Source organism: Silene latifolia, chromosome 10 (genome assembly GCF_048544455.1).
Source record: "Silene latifolia isolate original U9 population chromosome 10, ASM4854445v1, whole genome shotgun sequence".
NCBI lineage: Eukaryota > Viridiplantae > Streptophyta > Magnoliopsida > Caryophyllales > Caryophyllaceae > Silene > Silene latifolia.
The window spans coordinates 19,673,777-19,697,553 of record NC_133535.1 but is presented as its reverse complement, the minus strand read 5'-3'; the positions used below and the strand labels follow the sequence as shown (position 1 = coordinate 19,697,553).

Genomic DNA, 23,777 nt, shown 5'->3' with positions numbered 1-23,777 from the left:
CCGGGTCAAAAACCGCTTCATTTTCTAATAAACCGTTTAAAATGCCGAGTCAGAATATTCTGGAATATTACGGATATTTCTATTCTATAATTTATTTTTTATACATATTTTGGTAAAATATATCCCGAAATCATATTTTAAAGAATAAGGAAGTCAAGATCTACCGCAATTCCATAACAGAAAAGCGGAAAAATTTCTTCCGCAGGAGGAAACCTCTGGGGAAAGGACGCATCACCTATTGCGCCTCTTCCAAAGGCCGCAGTGGCTGCTGCGCCTCTTCTCCAGCCCTTTTCTGCGTATTTTCAGATCTTTTCGAGATTTGTTTCCAAAGTTTCAGTCATACCATAATTCCTCCGTGTGATTAGTATAAATAGGGACCTTCGTTCCTCATATTTCTCACGCGAGTGTCCGCCCTTCTCTTCTCCCTTTGCATTCTAAGACCGTGCTCTAATCTTATTGACGTCTACGTGCTTGATCAATCGACCACGTAAACTCGGATCCTTCTGAGTACCAGTCACGTTGCATGACCGACCAATTTGACCAACTCCACCTCAATTAATAAAATCAATTTAATCTAAATCCTCTAACGAGGGCACTTTCATCATACATTCGAGTCGAGCAATCACTAATCGTTAACTTAGTTAATCTCGTTTCGTCAAACATGTAAGTCTGAGAGTGTAAATCCCATCTTTTATTATTGTATTTTATTATTTTATCAACTAATGTAAGGTTTACGTCAAAAATGCCTAAAACCGATTTATAAAACCCTTTATCAAACTTATTTTTATGGATTAACAGAAGACAGACGTCGAGAAGAAACGCATCAACTGCTGCGCCTCTTCGAAGAGTCGCAGCATCTGCTGCTCCTCTTCCTGAGGCTGCCGCAGTTCCTGCCTTTCTTCTTCTTCCTTTGTTCTTTGTTAGTTCGTCTATTTTGTTCCGTCTTTTTTTTGTTTTCTTCATATTCCATTCGTATAATTATAATGCATAATTAATAGTAATTTATCGCCTTTAAATCCGACTTAAATCCCTTATAATCAATATTTGCGGGTTTTCGTCATTAAAATCAAACCCGGATTTTGAAGATTCGATTTGTTCATATCAAATCTCTGGAATTCGACTTTTGTATATATTTTCATCTGTTTATCACCACTTTCTTAGTAGTTTAACATAAATAAACCTAATTAATTTGTATTAATTTAACCTAAATTATTTGTAATTAGTTATAATTCGCTCACAATTAGTTCTCATCCGTTTTAATTCGCCTTTTTACCGCTTATATGACCAATTCACATGTAAATAACCTGCTAAATCACTTTCATCCAAGTCAAATATCAATAATCGATCATTAAATCACCAACGAACATTAACAATACGCAGTTCTGACTTCGCAGCCAGAACTCACCTCAGGAACAGACGCAGTGACCACTGCGCCTCTTCCAAGAGACGCAGCATTGCTGCGCCTGTTCGGGGTGACTTCTGTCCCTGAACTTCCGTTCTTGCTTTGACCTAATTCGTTAATTGCGTATTAATCGACTATTAACCCTAATATCACCTCTCAATCTGTCCGTATTTTCTAACCTAATTATTTTCCTTTCTTTTCTCAAATTATCCGTTTTAAATATATTTTTGACGTAAATCATTAAATCATTGTAATTTGTTTATTTATTTTACCTTATTATATTGTATGATTTATTTGTTTGTTTTCACATGTAATTAATCTTAAACCCTAATTCGACATTATTGTGTGCTAAATTACATGTTCACCGACTTAGTTAATTTTCACATGCTAGGATCAAAATATTGGATGTTGCATTGCATGCATATAATCGACAACATATCGAGTACAAATGACTTCCCTAATCATTAGTAGAGGCCCCTATCGAGGCGGGCGAGATTAGGTGCTCGATCAAAAGAGCTTCCTAATACGTACCTTCACCCCTTACTCCAGATCTCTGTGAACATCCGTGTTCATTGGCATCCACGAGAGTCATTCTAGACATAGAATACTAAGGGTAACGAGTTCTTAGTGTCTATGTCATTACTTTGTGTCTTGACATGACGCGAAGTATTCGAACGGTTTCCAATTTTCCACAACAAATTGGTGGCGACTCCACAAATGCAAACACTTGTTTCCCAAGAGCCCCCGTGGCCCCCCTGTGTCCATAGGTTGCAGTTCTGTACGATTAAAAACAGGCAAACGTCTGCAATCTTAGGTTAGTTAGTGTTTGATTTTGTCCAACAATTTGATGACTATTGTTTCTTTATTTATGTTCATATCATACATGGTGATTGTTGTTTGAGGATTTAATTCCGTAGAATACTGAATCAAACGAAACAGGAACAATAAGTGAATTAACATTTTTAACAATCTAGAATAAGAATCTGTACCTCATTGTCAACAAAGTTTCTAAACTTTGTTCGATATGGTCTTTTGTTTTCCTGGTATTAGCTGCATTACATTTTCTAGGCTCGATTTCGAACATTTTTTATTTTTCTATTTCTATGTTAGGGACGGCCTTCAACTTTGTCTCCGATCAAAACCTATTTCATATTCATTGAGTCATTCGTTTCTTATGTCAATTATGGGTTGTCACATAGCTAAGCTAACCTGGATTGTTGAAGTAACATAGCATAATTACTAATACGCCCCATTGAGGGATAATGTATGTTAATTATGGGTACTGTTTGTCAGACGGTTATATACTATTCTTAATGGTTTGAAGACATATTAAGTGTTGGACGGTGCTCATTAGAGCATCTCCAATGGACAACCACAAGATAGAGTAGCTTAGTTTGTTAAGTCGGTTTTTTAAGCTAATTTGCTCTTCGACTACCTACCGCTCCAATGGTTGGCTACAACACTTTCTAGCTTTATGGGTCCCACATTAAAATTTTCCACCAATAAAAAATTTTACTTTTTTTTTTTAATCCAAACTACATGCTTGGTAGAGCTACAATGCTCAAAAGCTACATCCATTTTTTCATAATCCAATGGTAAGCTACTTGCTTGCTATTTTACAAATATTGCAAGCAAGTCCCTTTTACAAACCATTGGAGTTGCTCTTATTTGTCTGCCAATCAATGTGAACAAAGTACAAGTGAGTGTGCTCTTATTTTCAAGGTTTGCAATAACTATTGTGAGCTATACACTACCTATGGAGGGCTATATATTTGTTGAGTTCACATGTGATTTGGGTACTATAAATACCCATGATGTCCAAGGCATAAGATGCACCACAATACATTCTACTTCTCCCTTATCATTCCTCTTTCTTATACACTCTTTCTATATTTCGGGTATAAATGTTTAACCTGTAGAGAGTATAATACTTGGGCTATTATCTGTCGGCCTTTGAGGAAATATTCCTGTACTCCCATTTTATTATAGTGAAATTACTTGGCTCTCTCGCCGGTGGTTTTTTACCTCTATTTAAAGAGGGTTTTTCCACCTAAAAATCCCGGTGTCATTTTTATCGTCTTTCTTTAATTTCTCTTTTATCTTTAGCTGAATCTATTCACTTCCGCACACTCTATACTCCTACAAAATTGCACCAGAGCCGTTTTATATTCAGCTAGGATATTTCATCATGTCGACCAAATTCGACATTGAGAAATTTGATAGTAAAATTAGTTTTGCAATTTGGCGAGTCCAAATGCAAGCCGTTCTTATCCAGAATGGTTTAAAGAAAGCCTTAGATGGTAAATCAAAGAAACCAACCACTATGACGGATGATCAATGGGAAGAACTTAATGAGAAGGCATTATCCGTGATCCAGCTCTGTCTATCACGAGAAGTGTTGCGGGAGGTCATTAAAGAGAAGTCCGCCGAAGGAATATGGACTAAGTTGGAGTCCTTCTACATGACCAAAAGCCTCGCAAACAAGCTCTGTCTCAAGGAGCGTCTCTTCACACTCCGTATGTCAGAAGGTACTCCCATACAAACTCACTTAAATGAGTTTAATTCTATTTTAGTAGATTTGGAGAACCTAGATGTCACTATCGAAGATGAGGATAAAGCCGTTTTGCTTATTGTCTCACTACCACCCTCATATAAACACTTCAAAGAAATCATGTTGTATGGAAACAACGATACATAGTTTTTGAAGATGTCAAGTCCCACTTATTATCAAAAGAAAAATTTGATACCGAAATTCATTCTGAAAATTCGGGTGAAGGCTTGGTTATTAGAGGCAGAACTTTTGAAAAGGGTAGTCCCAGTAACAATAAGTCCAGGTCAAAGTCTAGAGCTAAAAACTCTAAGTTTTGTCGTTATTGCAAGAAAAAAGGTCGCGAAGTCTCTGAATGCTTTAAATTGAAAAATAAGCAAGAAAGAGATGATAAGGGTAAAGGTAAACAACCCGATCACTATGCTGAAGCTAGTGTCGTTGAGTCCGAGTCTGATGGGGATTTATTAGTAGCTGCTGATATTGACCAAAGGTCCAAAAATGAGTGGATACTTGATTCTGGTTGTACATTTCACATGTCACCTAATAAAGACTGGTTTTCCACCTACAAACCCGTAGATGGTGGTCTTGTTTTGATGGGCAACGATGCTCAATGCAAAGTTGTTGGTGAAGGTACAGTTACAATTAAAACACATGATGGTGTTACTAGAATAATGACGGGTGTAATACACGTCCCCGATTTAAAACGGAATCTCATTTCGTTAGCTACTCTTGAATCACTTGGGTGTAAGTATTGAGCTGAAGGTGGAGTTTTGAAAGTGCCTAAAGGTTCTCTTGTATTGTTAAAGGCAAATCGATCTGGTAGCCTGTATGTGTTGTAGGGTTCAACCATTTCAGGTTCCGCAGCAGTTGTCTCATCCACTGACAGCACCAAATTGTGGCATATGAGATTGGGCCACATAAGTGAGAAGGGATTGCGCGTCCTTAACAAAAAAGGATTTTTCGGAAGCTATTGTACCGGTAAGGTTGATTTCTGCAAACATTGTGTTTTTGGTAAGCAGAAAAGGGTAAGCTTCTCAAAGGGCGTTCATAGAACCAAGGGTACATTGGATTACATCCATTCTGACCTTTGGGGTCCCTCTAGAGTTCCTTCAAAAGGAGGATGTTTTTATATGTTGACCATTATTGATGATTTCTCAAGAAAGCTTTGGGTTTATTTCCTTAAAAGCAAGACTGAAGTGTTTGCCACTTTCAAGGAGTGGAAAGTCTTGATTGAGAACCAGACTGGTAATAAGATCAAAATATTGAGAACAGACAATGGTCTTGAATTCTGTTCAAATGATTTCAATCGATTCTACAAAAAGGAAGGTATTGCCAAACATCACACCATTCCAAGTGCTCCTCAACAAAATGGAGTTGCAGAACGTATGAACAGAACTATCTTGGAGAGAGTTCGCTGCATGCTCTCTCATTCTGGCATGGGAAAAGAGTTTTGGGCTGAAGCCGCTAGCACTGCATGCTATTTGATCAACCGCTCCCCAAACAGATCGTTAGACAGCGATATTCCGGAGTTTCGTTGGCAGTGAGGGTATTAATAAGAGTCAGCGAGTCTGATTCTGCTACGAGGGCTCGGGCAAACACCATTGCCCTAGCCTCCGCGACATCAATACTTCATTGGTATCTTACCTGATGTACAACAGCCCTCCAACATCTCCTTTATGATTACGAATGATCATGCCCAGCCCGCATCCCTCATCATCAAGACATGCGGCATCCATGTTTAGTTTCCAGGCACCCTCTGGTGGAGGACTCCACTTTGTTGGAAACGATTGCCTCGTCCTCGCAATTTTATCGTGCCCTTTACACACAACTTAGTATAGCTAGACTGAATCTCAAGAATCCGTATTCTTTTTATATTATGTAATCTTATGGAATCTAGATTGAATCTCAAATTAAGAAGGAAATTTGGATCCACACAAACAGCCTTGTGGATAGTAAAATAAAATCATTTCTTGCAAAGACAAAAAAATTATGTTTCTTCCTTTACCTTTCTCATATTGTTTTGTTAATATTCTGGTTCTGGAGTTGCATTATCAATGCCTTGGCAATCCAGAATATTATCATGTTGGATTTTTATTGTTGATTATTTTGCCAAGTAACAAGTGACTTAATCTTCAGTTTCTTTCTAAGATGAATGCATATGCTGCAGACTCTATGAGATTCTGTTTGGATAAAGGCGAACATAAGTTAAGTTAATATTGTTAACTATTTCTTTTCATGTTAAGTGAATTTCAGTAACTAGCTGAACTTAGTTTGAATACTAAATCACATAACCCAGGAAAACGGTAACGAACAAGGTGAACAATAATCACCCTTAGCATTGTTAACCTAAGTTCTCCACAAACCAAGGATATCCTAATTAGTTGATGTTCGACATTCTTTTTCTCAATAAATGCCTGATTGTTTTAATTACTGCTCAATTACACTATTTAACGAAATAATGTTTATAAAACTATTTTACGAGATAATGTCCGTTAAATAGATGAACTAAGAAACTTTTGTTTTTGTTTTTGTTTTAGTGCTCTTTATGAAACTATTTAACGAAATAATGTTCATTCGAAACTAATTACGCGCAATGGGCTAAGGTAAACGTTTTCATTTTTTTTCTGCGTCTTTTTTTGCATAAGACAGCGGATCACAGCTTCTTGATAATTTATGAAATTCGACTTCGACAGCAAAGGCGCTGTCCAATGGATCACTCAAGAAAAGACATCAGCAATCACTGCGATACTGCTTGGAAATAATTCTATATTTTGTTTCACATTGTGATTACTATATTCCGCAACTCTCTCTTGTGACAGATATCATATCCGTCACAACTTGCGACGGGTCAAATAATACCCATGTGGGTAGATAAGGCAAAACAGATTTCTACTTTCTAGGCATTCTGCTTTTGTCTTATCTACCCCACATGGGTAATACTTGATCCGTCGCAAGCTTGCGACGGATATGTCCGTCACAAATAAGAATTTGTGTACTACATTATATTCCACATTGTAAATGGCGACACCATATTATACTATTCTTCTAAGTTTAGCGTTGTTGATCCATCTACTTGATTGTTTTGTTGGCTTCTCATTTGTTTAATCAAGTATCAAGAGATTATTTGGAGCATTATCTTATGACATAAAAAAAGAAAGAAGAATTGAAGAAGAAAAGCGAGATTTTGTTGTAGAAGAAGCCGAGAAAGAGGGAGAAAGTGCGTTAGAAACGCTCAAGAATCCGAAAAAAAAAATGAAACAAAAAATTGAACATATCATAACGACATATTTTTTTTGGTGTGGAATATCACGAACAACCTGAAAAGGTAGCTGAAAACTGAAAAGCTAACTGAAACATGAAAAGGTAACTGATAAGGTAGCTGAAAATTAAGATCCGATAAGGGAGCTGATTATATAAAAAAAATGTTTGGCAAACTAACCGAAAAGGTAACTGATTTTGATAAAATGACGTAAAAGGATATGATAATTATTTAATTGTATAAATTTAAGGGGTAAAAAGGGAAAATCAAACCAAATCCGGTAACTGAAATCTCAAATGCTACTCTAGGTAGCATTTCATTTCAGGTAGCTTATTTGGTTAAATAAGCTACTTGCCAAACGCTTACAAAAAAATAAGGTACCTGAAATTTTGGTCAAATAAGCTACTTTGACCAAATCAGGTACCTGAAATGTCTTACCAAACATAGCCTAAGAATGCATAATATGGAGCATGACTTATTGTAAAAGATATACAATGGCCTTAGCATTAAATATAATGTTATAATCTGTGAAATAAAATATAAAACTGTGTGGCAGCTAGGGATGGCAGTGGGTCGGCGACCCGACCCAGACCCTAAGGATCGGACCCTAATGGGTCGGGTATGGGTCTCATTTTTTCAGACCCAATGGGTATGGGCCGGGTATGGGTCTTAAGAAAATATTTCGGGTCCGGGTCCGTGTTTAAGTTATGAGACCCATACCCGATCCTTAGACCCTTTATTAAAAAAAAATCACAACTTCTCTGAATTCATACTGGCATACCGTAGAAACCAAAGCAACTAAAGTCTTTTTCTCTTCCCTCATCCCATAAAGTGATAAATCCAACCAAACTCTTCTGACAATACCACCACTCCACCACTGACACAAGGAAACCACCACCACAACACTGATACGCCACTGACAACCATCTCTCTAATAGGCGGCGACCGACAACCACTATTAACGACAACCAACGACGGTCAAATGGAGACGGCTATCAAGTACGGTATTGATTTTAGGGTTCCGAATTTGATTCTTTCACATATATTTGGAGGACCCTACCGATTGCCATCCCTAGTGGCAGCCTTAAATATGATAGTTTAAAGTTCATCCCAATAATCAGCTACATCCTTTAGATGACTTATAATATCTTTTTCTAGATATGAACAATTCGAAAATGTGGCAGTCGTAGATTTGAGTAGATGGTCTTCAGCTTGAATGGAAAGAAGGTTACCATCAGCTCCATAAGCATAAATTGTATGGTCGATTGGGAGACCCAGACTCTGAAACATTTTATATACCTTCTTGCTATGCTCATACGGAATCCAAAGCCAAGAATTATGGTCCGAAGACATTTCAACTTTCTCATTTTCTTGGCAAAGAATTACGAATTGGAAACTTGGTTTAGATCTCTTTATCTCAGTGCACCATTTAGGTAACAGATGCTCCCACTCAAGTACCTTTGATGAATATCCCAAGTAAAAGAATACATCCCGACCATCAAGGTCCAAACAAGGCGGTAGCTCACAAATAACTTTCTCTATGGTGGTGGAGCGTACCCTTTCTACAATGTTCTTATACAATAACTTTTTAGAAAAAGGAAATGCGACATCTCCGTAATCATGATAAATATCAGCACCGTGGATATCCAAAAACCCTGGACCAACAACAGTCAACCCCTAGAATGAATGACAATTACTAAAACATCGTAACAAACAACTCATACGACATTCTAACAATCTGCGATTCAAACCGTGATGCTTTAGCCCCTGCCTACACATATCCCAAATACAATCCATATATATCATATCAGCACCGATGGGGAAGACGACCACAAACTCAACGTCCTCATGTAAAGACCACAAATGAAGGAAATGTCCAAAAGAGGACCCATCTCCCAACAAGTATAACCAGACATACTTTTTGGTAATGTTGTAAAAATACATTTTCTCTACCGAAATCCCACAATTAGGCACAGACATTACATCACATGTGTCGGTACACAATATATTTTCAAGTAACACACCTCAGTCGGGTATTGCAGCCCTTAAACTATTAAGATGTCTTTCATCGGTGAAAGGATAAAAGTGAGCGCCATAATCAGTCAATAATGTAAGTTGTCTTTGCAAAACCTCTCCATATTCGATCCATAAGTCCCGTATCAGTTGGACTTCCGAATGGTGACATAGCCCAGGCCACACAATGTGGCGACATATATTTACCGGCCCAATTAATTTTACGCAATGCTTTATATTCGGACAAATTAAATTGCAATCTGATTTTCGTGTCTGCTCTTTTACTTGATTCATCTTTAACCATCAAATTTTCTCATCTTTTATGTTTTATTCGGGACCGTTTTTCGAAGATGATGATTGGTGCGGGTGAACAAGTCGAGGGGCTATATTATTTGACGGAAATTCGAGACCCGAATGCCCACGTTTTTAATGTCGCTGTCCCTGACACAAACGAACTTTGGCATCAGAGGTTGGGGTATCCATCCTCCACTATTTCTCATTTTTTACCTTTTTGCAAAAACATTAAATCGTCTTTTCATAGCAAAAACTGTGATATTTGCTTCCGAGCTAAGCAAACTCGGGAACCTTTTCCTTTAAGTTTGAATAATGCTGACACTATTTTTGATTTAATTCATGTCGATTTATGGGGCCCGTAATCCGAACAAGCATCATGTGGGTCACAATATTTTTTAACTATAGTCGACAATTTTTCCCGTTCCACATGGGTCTATTTACTTCGTCGAAAGAGTGACACAAGATAAACTTTATTAAAAAAATTTACTTATGTCGAGCGACAATTCAATAAGAAAATCAAAAATTTACGAAGAGACAACGGGAACGAATTTACAAGCTTTCACAACTTCTTTTTCGAAAATGAGATCCTTTTTCAACACTCTAATGTCGATACACCTCAACAAAATACCCGAGTCGAAAGAAAACATCGACACATTTTAAATGTCGCTCGCGCTCTTTTATTTCAAGCTAATTTACCGATAACTTTTTGAGGGGAAAGCATTCTTACCGCTGTTTACCTAATTAATCGCACCCCCAGCACTATTCATCACGGGAAAACACCGTATAAAATCCTTTTTAACAAACCCCCTCCGATGGGCCACATTCGCACTTTTGGTTGTCTGTGCTACGCGAAACAAGTTAATTGATCCCGCGACAAATTCGCTTCACCAAGCAGTAAATGCATCTTTATTGGCTATCCTTTTGGGAAGAAGGGGTGGCGGGTTTTGACCTTGAGACGGGCACACGATTCTGCTCCCGAGATGTCAAATTTATCGAACATGATTTCCCCTACCGATCACAACCCAATACCAACATAACCCACACAACCCCACCCCATGTTGACGAGGTCACTCCGCTCATTTCCATTCCTCTCCACCACGACACCCCCGTCACCAAGACTCCAACGGCATCCATCCCAAACACTAGCACCTTCACCGAGCCTCCACCAATATCCACCTCACCTGCCAGCCCCGCTAGCACCCTAGGCGACCCCACAGAACCCACCGAACCCACGGATCCCATTTTGCCACCACCCATGGGCAAAGGACAACGTATCAAAATCCCGAATTCCCGTCACAAAGATTTCTTGAAAACCTAAAAACGCCCCTCGACACAAGTTCTCACCACCTCGAGATCATCTTCAGGTACACCATATCCAATTTCCCATTTCATTGCTTACGACAAGTTTTCTCCTAACTATAAGTGTTTTGTCGGCCGTGACTAAGAACCACGAGCCCAGTACTTTTAAAGAGGTAATGCAGGTACAACAATGGCAGGACTCAATGAAGAGCGAAATCGATGCACTCGAAAGAAATAACACTTGGACACTTGAAGACCTTCCACCTAACAAAAAGGCTATCGGGTCCAAATGGGTCTATAAAATTAAATACAACGTCGATGGTACTATTGAACGCCACAAGGCTCGATTAGTGGTCATGGGAAATCGTCAAGTTGAAGGAGTCGATTATAATGAGACATTCGCCCCGACTATTAAAATGGTGATAGTTCGCACCCTCCTTGCCATCGCTGCAGCCAAATGTTGGGATATCCATCAAATGGATGTCCACAACGCCTTTCTCCATGGCGACTTTCATGAAGAAGTCTACATGAAACCTCCACCAGGATTCTCCTCCACGACCAATGGTAAGGTTTGCAGGTTAAGAAAATCTCTATATGGTCTTCGTCAGGCTCCGCGATGTTGGTATGCCAAACTTGCTTCCGCTCTCAAATCATATGGCTTCCAACAATGCCCCTACGATCGCTCTGTTTTTTTCTTTTACTAAAGACATGGTTGAGATTCACATCTTAGTCTATGTCGACGACCTTGTCATTTGTGGTAACACCGTCTCTAAAATCGACCACTTTAAAACATATTTAAGTACTTGTTTTCACATGAAAAACCTTGGCCCACTCAAATACTTTCTGGGCCTCGAAATAGCCCGAAGTACCACAAGCCTCTTTATATCACAAGCCTCTTTATATCACAACGGAAATACACCCTTGATATTTTGACTGAAACCGGGCTCCTAGGCTCCAAGCCCGCGGCCGTCCCAAAAGAACCCAATCACCGTCTGGGAGTATCCACCTCAGCCGTCCTCATGGACCCACAACCATACCGGCGCCTCGTCGGTCGACTTGTCTACCTCACCATTACTCGACCTGAACTTACTTACTCCGTTCATACTCTTGCACAATTTATGAATGTTCCTCGGCTTGACCATTGGCAAGCCGCGTTACAAGTTGTTCGATATCTTAAAACTAGCCCAGGTCAAGGACTGCTCTTCAAGACAACGGATGATTTGAGTTTACACGCATATTATGACGTGGACTACGCTAGCTGCCCGACATCACGCCGCTGACTCTCCGCTTACATTGTCTTCCTAGGAGGCTCCCCCATCTCGTGGAAAACCAAGAAGCAAAACAGGGTTTCCAAATCGTCCGCCGAATCCGAATACCGAGTTATTGCATACACGGTCTGTGATTAAAGTGGCTCAAAGGCCTACTTCACTTTCTCGGGATTCGACACGATAAACCGATCGAGCTCTCATGCGATAGTCAATCCGCTCTCCACATTGCTCGCAACCCGGTCTTTCATGAATGAACTAAACATATTGAGGTTGACTGTCACTTTATCCGCGACGAGATCACAAATGGGACCATACGACCAAGCTATGTTCACACTAAGCTTCAATTAGCTGACATCTTTACCAAGGCACTTGGTCGGATTCCCTTCGATGATTTACTCTGCAAGTTGGGCGTTTCGTCCCTCCACGCGCCAGCTTGAGGGGGGATATTACGAAGCCCAACACGAGCCCAGTCCACCATCTCCAACGGACTGATTTGCTTCCAACGTCTCTCTGTAGATACCCATATCTGTCGATATTGGCATTTATAGAAAACCCATCAAACACCCGATGATGATAGGACAACATGTATTCGTCAGTTGGCGTTGTCATTATTTGTGGCTCGTTTTACGATGTGGAACGGGCGTCGTCGACAGATTTTTATTAATTTAAATGAAATTTAAGTTAATGTTCATTTTCAAATAAATTCATTTTATTGTTTTAATTTGAGTTTATTTTTTCAAGTTTATTTTATTGAAAATGGAGTAAACTTTCTATTTGAATTTATTTAATTTGATTTGATTGAATTTATTCGTTTTATAAATCGTATTTGAGAAACTCGATTTTAAGACGGTTTTGTACGCGATTTCAAGCTCGGTTTTGAGCTCGATTTAAGCTCGAATTGGACTCGAATTTCGATGCAACTTCGACCCAATTTCCAACCCAACTCTCACCTCACACCTAGCCCACATACCAAGCTATCATTCCAGGCCATTTTCCATGCAACCCACGTCCAAAAACCTCCATTTTCGAAGCCCAAAACAGGCCATGCGAACAGGCCCCGGTTTTCCCCCTTTAACCCGCGCAGCCCATATCGAAGCCTCAAACCCGCTCCAAACTGACCCAGACCCGCAACCCATTAACTTAAACCCATACCCGACTATCCTACCCATATTCCCGTGCCTTAACCTACAAGAAAGCGTCCCTGAAACCCTCACAAACACCCACGAAAGTTGCTGGACAGCAGCTATGCGAAACAGGCCCAAGCTGCTTGTCACTCCGTTTTGCCCTACTTTTAACCCTTGAAACCTTCCTATATATACTCCCTAATCACCACACTTAACGACCCTTATAACCTACCATCGCCTACCAGCAATAACGAGCCAGAATCAACCCTAAACCTAGCACGAATCCTCTCGAAAAGCAGAGTGGTAAACACTCTGTTTTCGCGTGTTTTCCTGCGCACCAGCCTGTTCTGCCTCGCTTTTCGTGCCAGAAACAATACCGTGGTTTCCATCTATTTACACTTTCAAAGACTACATATTTCCCTGGTTCCAGAACACTTTCTGAATCAAATTTTCGTTGAGAAACGAGTCCGTGGTAAGCTTTTGAAAATCGCTGCTCAAACCTTTCAAAAACCGTGTTTACAATTCAATCTTCGTCGACGACGGCCCCTCAAGACAAGATCTACAATCGATTGCGACACAAGACTTCGTCAACGATACATGTAGGTTGAGGGTGCATTAAAACTCCCTTCTCTCCTTTTTATTTCGTTTTTTTATTGTTTATTTACTAACCATTGTCTAACATCGTCTAACTAATATCGAAACTAGAATAGTTTGAGTATGAGTTAAAGTACCATTCCGGCACCCGCGTTGACTCGAGTTTAAAAGGCTTAATTCGTCTGAAGTGACCGAAATGCCTCGCTCGTTTACATATCCTCGTGTTGGAATAGGGCAATTTAATAAATCGAGTTTATTTAATTTATGTGTATTTATTTTTAACCATATAAAAATTGTTTTTTAATGATTTTCCAGACCTATAATTTGTAATTTTAATTTAGGTAGATTTTCGTAATTTATTGCATTGATTTGGTATTTATTTCGTAATTAGCAATGTATTAATTCAAAACCCGCGCAATGCACGGGTCAATTCTGACATATTTCGAAAATTTCAGATCCGTGCAGTGCACGGGTTTGTCCAGGTTTAGTGTTTTAATTTGCTTCCTTGTTTGACTTTGTTTGATTAGTCCTTAGTTTAATTAGTTTATGTTTTAGATTTTAATTTACATTATTTATAATTTATATTGTATGTATGAGCTAACCACTAATGTTTGTTAATACATCTTATGCTAAGCGTAAGCCTTCCTATCCCTCTCTTTGGATGTGTTTTCTAGTTTAATCAATGAACCTCACATGCTAAACCACTTCGACGAAGTTAAATGCATTTTAAACGACTTAGAATGAAATTCGCATGATAGGATTTAAATTCAACGGTTGCATACGCATGTGATATCTTTCCGAAATAGCCATCTTTTACCTAGTAGAGACCGTTATTGCAACGGGCGGGGTTGGGTGTTGTTTTAATGAAATTAAATTAACTTCCTAACACGTAAAGTCACACGAATTCAAATCTCTAAAATTGGTTTCTAAATTCCATTTAAAAATTTAGTGGCGACTCTTTTAAAATTAAAAATGTTTTGAAAAAGCATTTGAGTGGAGCGTTTTTCCATGGTCCACAATTTGGCGACTCCACTGGGGAAAGTGAAACTTGAAAAGTTTAAGATGGCTATTAGGATTGTTGTCACATTTTTTTTTATGTTAATCATGCATAAACCTCCGAGACTTTAGGCGGGCCAAAGAATCTCTTGGGTTAATTCCAAGGGAGGATATTGATGTCCACTATGTCCGATTTAAGTATCAAGGTGATTCCGTGGAGGTAGGCAGCTGCATACGAGGCATATTGCTACGGGCATATGACGGTATGTGGACTCCCTGACAAAGCGGTTTCTTGGCATAGACCCATTTTAGAGGACCGACCGAGACTTAGAAGAGTCTAGTTCATGCATTGCATCCCTAAAATGCGAATGATTACATGCTATGTGAATCCCGGGTCATGTTTTCAAAATAGCATTTTCAAATCCATCTTCTTTTTCTTTCGAAAATTTGATTCTTTTTCAAGTCCATTTCTTTTCGAAAATTTCGGCCCTCTATTTCGAAATTTTGAACCCTCTTTCAAGCCGAAGTCTTTGCCCATTTTAAAAGTCAATTCAATCCTTCTCGATTTCAAATTTCGATGAACTGTATCCCAGGTCCAACCCAAACCTAGAATAGAGTTTGAGTCAGTGGGGTCCGGTTAGTCGAGTTGGGCTTTTGCTTGCTCGATATAGGCGAGCTAGTCCACCGTTAGGCTCGAGTGAGCCTTTGTTTGGTTAGAACACTTGTCAAGTGAGTCACCTAAACCGATCTTTGGGTCTGAGTCATGAAAGTCGACCATTTGGTCCAAGTCAGTCCACCAAAACGTCCCCACTAGGCCACCTAGGGCGTTTGTCACAAAGCCCAAGAGCCATGTCTGGTTTGAACACGGGTTTGTCATGTCGGATTTATGATTACGTTGAGTCTAAAACCCAAGCCACGTGTGTATCACGGTTAGGACCCGTTCCAACGAGCCAGAATAGTTCGTTCGTAGGATCCATGTCAAGTTATAGCCAGTTTTTAGGTTTGAAAAACCGTCCTTAGTCGTGTATGACCCAAACCGAGGGGACCCAATTGCTCGCTCTCCGGGTCTAAGCCCAATATCGAGTCGCTTAGAGTCCGTCATGTTGTTATGAGTCGAGTCCTGTTTGTGCAGGGGATTTTGATTCGATAACTGACACTCGCTCGGGATTTTATTGTAGAAAGGCCACTACAAACAAGAAGTATGACTACCGCAGAGGCACTGAAGCAGATTAACGACACTTTGGTCGCAATGATGGAACGCTTGACGGCTGTGGAAGGCAAGATCGCGGTGGAAGCTCCCATCCACCGCCCCCGGAAACTGAATTCGAAAAGAGGTTCCGACTAATAAAGGAACAGTTGAAGCTATCCCGAGGGGAAAATGTGCATTATGAGAATGCCAAATGGTACATGCCGGTCCAGGACAAGCTACCAACCAATTTTGTCCTAACTGATATCCCAAAGTTCAAAGGGACGGAAGATCCATTGCAACATATCCGTTTCTACAAGGAGTACCTTGCGTTGAAAGGGGTTTCTTTGAGATGTTGCCCCACATTTTTGCTCAATCCCTAGGAGAACACCTGAAGGCGTGGTTCTCTGACCTTGAGCTTAAGAATTTCCCCACTTTCGAAGATATAGCGGTGGAGTTCTACAAACACTTTGCTGATAATGCCGAGATTCGACTACGTGCGCACACTCGAGGTGATGACACGGAAGGATAAGGAGGGATTTCTTGAATTCCTCAACCATTTGGCGCGCTGAAAGCGTGAAGTTGGCCAAAAGGCCGAGGAGACCGAAATGGTAGATAAGTTCATCAAAAATCTTCGACCTGTCTACCGTGACGCTATCAAATATCAACATTTCGGCTCGTTCAAGGACCTTATTCGAGTCGGAAGAAAAATTGAGGACGACGTTCGTTTCTCGCCGAGGTGAAAAGCCAAAAGGGTATCGGGTGCCTCCTCTTCCAAAGCTAAGGCATCCCGTTCGCAATCATATCCAAGCCATCGGTCTTTTGGGAGGAGCTCCTAAGGGATCGCAACGCCATGGGCCAAGAGCGTTCACTGACATCGGGTGTACCTACGCATACGCCATCCAAAGGCTCTCGGCCCAAGGGAAACTGAACCCAATTGGTCCAACTCCAGACTCGCCTGCGGATCGACAAGGTAAATGGTATAAGCCCAACGCCTAATGTGCTTATCATCAAGGAAAAGGTCATGATACCGAAAATTGTTACCGTCTTAAACATGAAATCCAAGACATGATCGAGAATGGGTCACTCCCCATCCCCACCGTCCGACCTAACAACCTGAACAATCCTTTTGGCAACCATGCCAATGAAGTATTCGTCGAAGACAATACCGATGTATCTCACTTAATCCAACCCATCTGCCGTCTCACTGGGTTTTTCGTGGGGAAGGTCTATGTAAGCTGCTCTGAGTGTATCCCTCAAGCTAAGAATGAAGTTCGAATTGGGGATTTTGCTATCGATTGCACACCATACATTCTCCGAAGCGAGAATGAAATTAATGGGGTCTGGGCTGACGATGAAGACGATATCTATCTCACCGAAGGTGCGATTATTCCCCGAACTCAGGAAGAAATTTCTAAATTGAGGAAAGATGTCCTCGAATCTAATCATTTGACTCGATCGGGACGTCCCTATCGTGTCGAGAAGGCAAACCATGTCTCTATCTTTGGAGACAGTCCGAGTAAGACACCCACCAAGGAGGCCACCTCGTCGGGCTCGTGGTGAAGGGTCGACCTCGAGGCCTCCTCATGAGCGATTACAAAAGACTAAGGCAGATGTCTCCAACTGGAAGTTAATGTTGAGCTCGTTTGAACACCGACAAGCTCTGCTTCAAGCCTTAATGAATATGACCGTGTCACCGCACACTACTCCAGATGACGTGGTCTCATTTGTTGCTCAAAACCAACCTCGGCTCACTAATGCCGTAACTTTTTCTGATGAAGACCTGCCCTCATTTGGGCCACAACATTGTCTCGCTATGTACATCACGGTAGAATGCCGTCATAAGCGACTCCCAATGACCCTGGTCGACGACGGGTCTGCAGTTAATGTTCTCCCACTACGGACCGCTTTCATTTTGGGACTCGAGAAAAGCGACTTCGCACCCACTACGCAAACGGTTCGGGCTTTCGATGGCACAGTGCGTCGAGTGTCCGGACTCGTCACTTTAAGCGTGAATGTGGGAAAGGTGGAGCGCAAGGTCAATTTCCAAGTGATAGATGTTGCCTCATCTTTCAACATTTTGCTCGGGAGACCATGGATTCACACAATTTGGAGCCGTGTCTTCTACCCTCCATCGCAAGATTAAAATCCCTCTCAAGGGAGAGGTAGTGACCATCGATGCTACTCCTATAATTGTGACGGGAGGAGATGTTACTTCCGAAGTGCAAACTGATAATACCGCCTTGGAGTCTTGTGGTTTCGAGGTAGTAAACGCAATTGAGTCCACTTTCGAGGCACCGAATATGGACTTATATACGGGAAGCCGTGTTTGTAAAACAATATTCAAGACCGGAAAGTACTTCGGGTACTCCATGTACCCCCGAAGGGAAAACGCATTTCAATTGAAGTCGCCAGTGCCTAAGGGGACAAGATACGGGCTTGGGTATGAGCCAACTGAAGAAGACTCACGATAAAGAGAGTCTCGATCGAAGACCGAGACATCAAGATGGGGCCGTACTTGCTAACTCTAAACGGCCACTTTGTGAAAGCCGGGAGGAAATGCCGAGTTTAGACTTCCCGAACCACTGTTCAACTCAAAGGCCAACAAGCTGGTCCCTGGAATCGAAGTATTCCGTGATTGTTTCTATATTCCCGAAGACATTATGACAGTAGCTACAATAAAGAAGGAGTCTGTTCCGATCGAAGATGGGAAAGCTATGGGTCTCCTCTTTGGAGAGGAAAAGAAGCCGGAAATACCAAACGAAGTCTTGGTAAACATGATCGTAAGGAGTGATAGTTTCGATCCATCTACCCTCATTCGATGTAGATCCTCGGAGGAATACATCGGATGGCGGAAAACCATGAAATGGACCGACAACAAGGGTTCGCTTTTCAAGATGACCATTGGAGAAGGGCAAATGTTCAAGCCTGATGACGATTCTGAGTCTGAGTCTGAGTCCGAGTCTGAGTCTGACATAAGTCCTAAGGCTAAGTCTAGGGTTTTAGGTGTCGAAGATACCCCTTCCCCAGTCTTTTCTTTTCCTATACCTCCCCCTAGTGCTGGCATTCCGGGGCCTATCCCGAATACTGCTCCTATCTCGCCATGTGACCTCGATCGGTTGGCCCAAATGTTAACGCAATTTTGCGCAGTTCCAAATCAATAATAAGATGAATCAGTTTGCTTACGACTTGTCTCATTTATATTGCGATTCAATTGATTGTTTTAATAACGTTGAGAATGAGGTCGAGGATAGACAGGTGGAAGAAGAAGAGGAGGAGGTGGAACCGCCTCCCCAGTTAGTAAAAGGGTTGGAAGAATACGACCAAAGAAGCTCGGTAATCGAAGATACCGAAGTTGTTAATGTGGGGACTACCTTAGAGCCTCAGGAGCTTAAGATAGGAACAACCTTAGATCCCGCAGAAAAGAAGGGGTTTGTCGAATTGTTGAATGAATTCAAAGATATATTTGCTTGGTCCTACAAAGATATGCCGGGTATTGATAGGGAAATTGCAGAGCACAAGATTCCGATCAAGCCAGGGTTCAAACCAGTAAAGCAGAAGCCACGTAGAATGCGTACCGAGTGGTCTTTGAAAGTCAAAGAAGAGATTGATAAACAGTTCAAGGCCGGGTTCATCAAAGTATCGGAATACTCAGATTGGGTAGCTAATGTGGTGCCGGTCCCAAAGAAAGACGGAAAGGTTCGGGTCTGTGTTGATTTTCGTGATCTAAATAAGGCTAGTCCAAAGGATGACTTTCCGTTACCTCACATTGACATCTTGGTTGACAATACCGCTAACCATGCATTATTATCCTTTATGGATGGGTACGCCGGTTACAACCAGATAAAAATGGCCGAGGAAGATATACACAAGACTGCTTTCACAACACCATGGGGCACTTATTGCTACACAGTGATGCCGTTTGGATTAATAAATGCAGGTGCGACTTACCAGAGAACAACAACGACGTTGTTGCATGATATGATTCATAAGGAAGTAGAGGTCTACGTCTATGACATGATCGTAAAATCGAAGGAACGTAATAACCATTTGATGGCATTACGAAAATTCTTCGAGAGGTTGAGAAAGTATAATATGAGATTAAACCCACAGAAGTGCGCGTTCGGGGTCACCTCTGGCAAGCTTTTGGGTCATATCGTTAGCCACCGTGGCATCGAAATCGACCCATCAAAGATTAAAGCCATTATGGAAATGCCCCATTCTAAAACCGAGAAAGAAATTCGAGGTTTCTTGGGCCGAGTGCAATACATAAGCCGTTTCGTCTCAAAATTAACTATGATCTGTGAACCAATTTTTAAGAAATTGAAAGTTGGGGAGCATATTATGTGGGATGACCAATGCCAAGCCGCGTTTGATAAGATAAAGGAAGTGTTATCTTCTCCGCCAGTTCTCGATCCTTTGAGCCGGCTTGCCTCTATCACTCGTATTTAACGATTCTGAGATACCGCGATGGGAGCAATGCTGGCACAAACCGTTGACAAAGAAGAAAGAGCAATTTACTACCTTAGTAAAAAGTTCTTGGAGTATGAATCAAAGTATACAGCATTAGAAAAGACATGCCTAGCTTTAGTCTGGGCAACGAAGAAGCTACGTCACTATATGCTCAGCTACAGTGTGAGTATATATTCCAGAATGGACCCCATCAAGTACTTGTTTGAAAAACCGGTGCTAAACGGCAGAATGTCAAGATGGACCCTCATGCTCTCGGAATTCGATCTCAAATATGTGCCGCTGAAAGCGATAAAAGGAAAGGTCGTTGCCGATTTCCTGGCCGATAATCCGATCGAAGAAAGCGACATTGTTGACACTTGGTCGTTCCCAGATGAGGATATTGTCCATGTCGAAGATGATGTATGGGATCTATATTTCGATGGGGCTTCGAATAACATGGGATGCGGAATAGGTGTCCTTATCATTTCGCCGAGAGGAGAGCACGTACCAGTTTCGATCAAATTGGACTTCGCCGTCACAAATAACGCCGCGGAATACGAAGCATGCCTACTTGGTTTGCAGAGCGCTAACAAGTGAGGAGTCATGAAGTTGACAGTACACGGGGATTCCTCCTTGGTCATTAATCAAGTGACGGGGTCATGGAAGATCAAAAGTAGCAGCCTGGCACCGTACCAGGCTTAGATAGAAGAGCTAGAAAAACTCTTCGAAGAGGTGTGATACGTGTACCTCCCAAGGGAGGAAAATCGTTCACGACGCATTGTCAAAAGCGGCGGCGTTGATAAACATCCCTGATCATATGGACAGCATGCCATTGTGTGTCGAACGAAGGTCTTCACCAGCTTATATAAATGCAGTCGATGATGCCGAGGAAAGCAAAGCCAAACCTTGGTATGCATCCATTGTGAGATTCAAAGAAGCAGGAGAATACCCTGCAGACCTCGATACACGTGGAAAGCGTGCATTGCGAATGTTATCCGCCCAATTCGTTAAAACTAACGATGGACAATTGTATAAGAAGACAAAGCACGGGGTGTCTGTTGCGATGCGTCGACAAGACAACGTCGAGAAAAGGTCATGGAAGAAGTCCACGACGGGGAATGTGGGCCGCATATGAACTCCCACATGCTAGTTCGGAAGATCATGAGGTTAGGATACTATTGGACAACAATGGAAAGCATTGTCGCAGAGATATGTCCGGCATTGTCACAATTGCCAAATATTTGCGAATATTCAACATGTACCACCTTCTATGCTATACACCATGACGTCACCTTGGCCTTTCTCAACCTGGGGAATCGACATCATCGGAAAAGTAAACCCTTCTGGAACAGGAGGGCATTGTTATATCCTAGTCGCTATTGATTACTTTACAAAGTGGGTAGAGGCCAAGTCTTACAAAGTGCTAAATGCGAAGCAAGTATCCAAGTTTATTTAGAATGACATCATCTGTTGGTACGGAGTGCCGCACGAGTTCATCAGTGATCATGGGACTCACTTTCAAGCTGAGACAGCCGTTATACTTGAAAAGTATAGAATCAAGCATCATAAGTCATCTCCATATCGACCTCAGACAAATGGAGCAGTGGAGGCCGCTAACAAAACGGTGGCTACTATATTGAGAAAGATGTCTGACAATTACAAGGAGTGGCCGGAGAAGATACCCTTCGCATCATGGGGATATAGAACATCCATTAGAACAGCCACAGGGGCAACCCCGTACTATCTAGTTTACGGGATGGAAGCAGTACAACCAGTCGAACTGGAAGTACCCTCCCTACGCATCTTGCTCGAAAGCCAGGTCCCGGAAGCGGATTGGGTCCAAGCCAGATATGATTCGTTGGTGTTGCTCGATGAGCGTCGTTTGAATGCGTTGTATCATGTTCAGCTCTATCAGAAAAGGATAGAGCGGGCTTTTAACAAGAAGGTGAAGCCCAGGGGAATTAATGAAGGCGATTTAGTTCTCAAATCAGTAAGGGCTCTATTACCAGTCGATCCAAGAGGGAAGTTTAAGCCTAATTGGGCCGGTCCTTATCTCGTGAAGAAGATACTCACAGGAGGCGCGGTACGTTTGACAGATTTGGATGGAAATGATTTCTCGAATCCAACGAATCTGGATCAGTTGAAGAAGTACTATCCTTAAGACTTCACTCTCAAAGTTATGAAATAACACTTGAATTGTGATGTATTTGAATAAGTTTTAAGTTTGGCATTTGTTGCCACTTTATCTCGAAATGTTTTATGAGAGAACTACGACCTCGGTTTGATTTCGTTGAAAAGCAGATACGTAGGCAACCCTTGAAAAGGGTACAACCACAATAAAAATGAAATATTCAATGCAGAAACTGAGGATTTCTAATAAATAATACATGTCTTTTATTTTGATAAATCCGGGCGACGCCCATTACAAATCAAACTAACAGGAAAGCAAATAAAAGCATAATAGTAATACTAAATAATAGAGCTGTAACTACCGCCTATCTTTAGTTGGGTCGCGTGTCCCGTCACTACGAGACGATGTCTCACCCATCATCATTCTTGCCCGTTTCTTCGGGGGGACCACGCTGTCTTCTCGCGGGCCCAATCTCTCTTTTACGCTTAGTCGAGGGCCAAGTCTCTCTGCAAGTGTCGGAACGTCACCACTTGTAGTACCCAGTCGGTCCCACACGCTAGGAGCACCAGGTTTAGCCCTAGGGTTCTCGTCAGGCCTAGTCTCGGTCTCAGTCGGGCCCAGAATAGGCCCAGTAAAGAATTGTCGATTTTTTAACCCCCTGTCATGCTTCTCCCGATCAATGGCATCATCTTTCTGTAGTTTCTTCCTTGCATTAAGGCCCGGTTCTGTAGTCCATTTGAGATATGAAGGAGAAACCCAAGTAGATTCGCGTGGCTCGGGAATGCGCCACACGGTCCTTCGGCGCCACGCATGGAGCCAAGTATGACATCTACCCTGAGAAATAACAAAAGCAGGACCTCGCGAAGCCTCCGTCGCAGGGACAATTTGTTGACGACCGAATTGGCGAAGCACTCGGTCCGGGTAAAAATAGACAGGGTGATCCAAGCCCAACAAAGTGACATACCGTGTATGATCAGTATCTGCGAGCCCGGTAAGTGAGCTCAAATGAAGCCATGGTAAGGACCAGCGAATGTGAGACCCTGTTCCGCTAATCATCATATTTCGCCAGTAATCGGATCCTTGCTCAGAACTGTAGCGTCGTCGCCGATTAGTGAGACTTCTGACATGATAATCTTCTGGTTTCAACGGCGGATCAATCAAACCAAGACGCTCGCTGAGCCATACCTGTTAGACAGTCAGAAAAAGGCAGG

The 23,777-nt window shown here is 41.6% G+C and overlaps 1 protein-coding gene across 1 annotated transcript; it reads left to right on the top strand.

The window, feature by feature from the left end:
- The first annotated feature begins 22,080 nt into the window (after positions 1 to 22,080).
- On the top strand, positions 22,081 to 22,596 carry LOC141607240 (uncharacterized). Its single transcript, XM_074426601.1, has one exon. It carries the CDS (start codon positions 22,081 to 22,083, stop codon positions 22,594 to 22,596), a length of 516 nt encoding a protein of 171 aa, XP_074282702.1.
- The last annotated feature ends 1,181 nt before the right edge of the window (positions 22,597 to 23,777 follow it).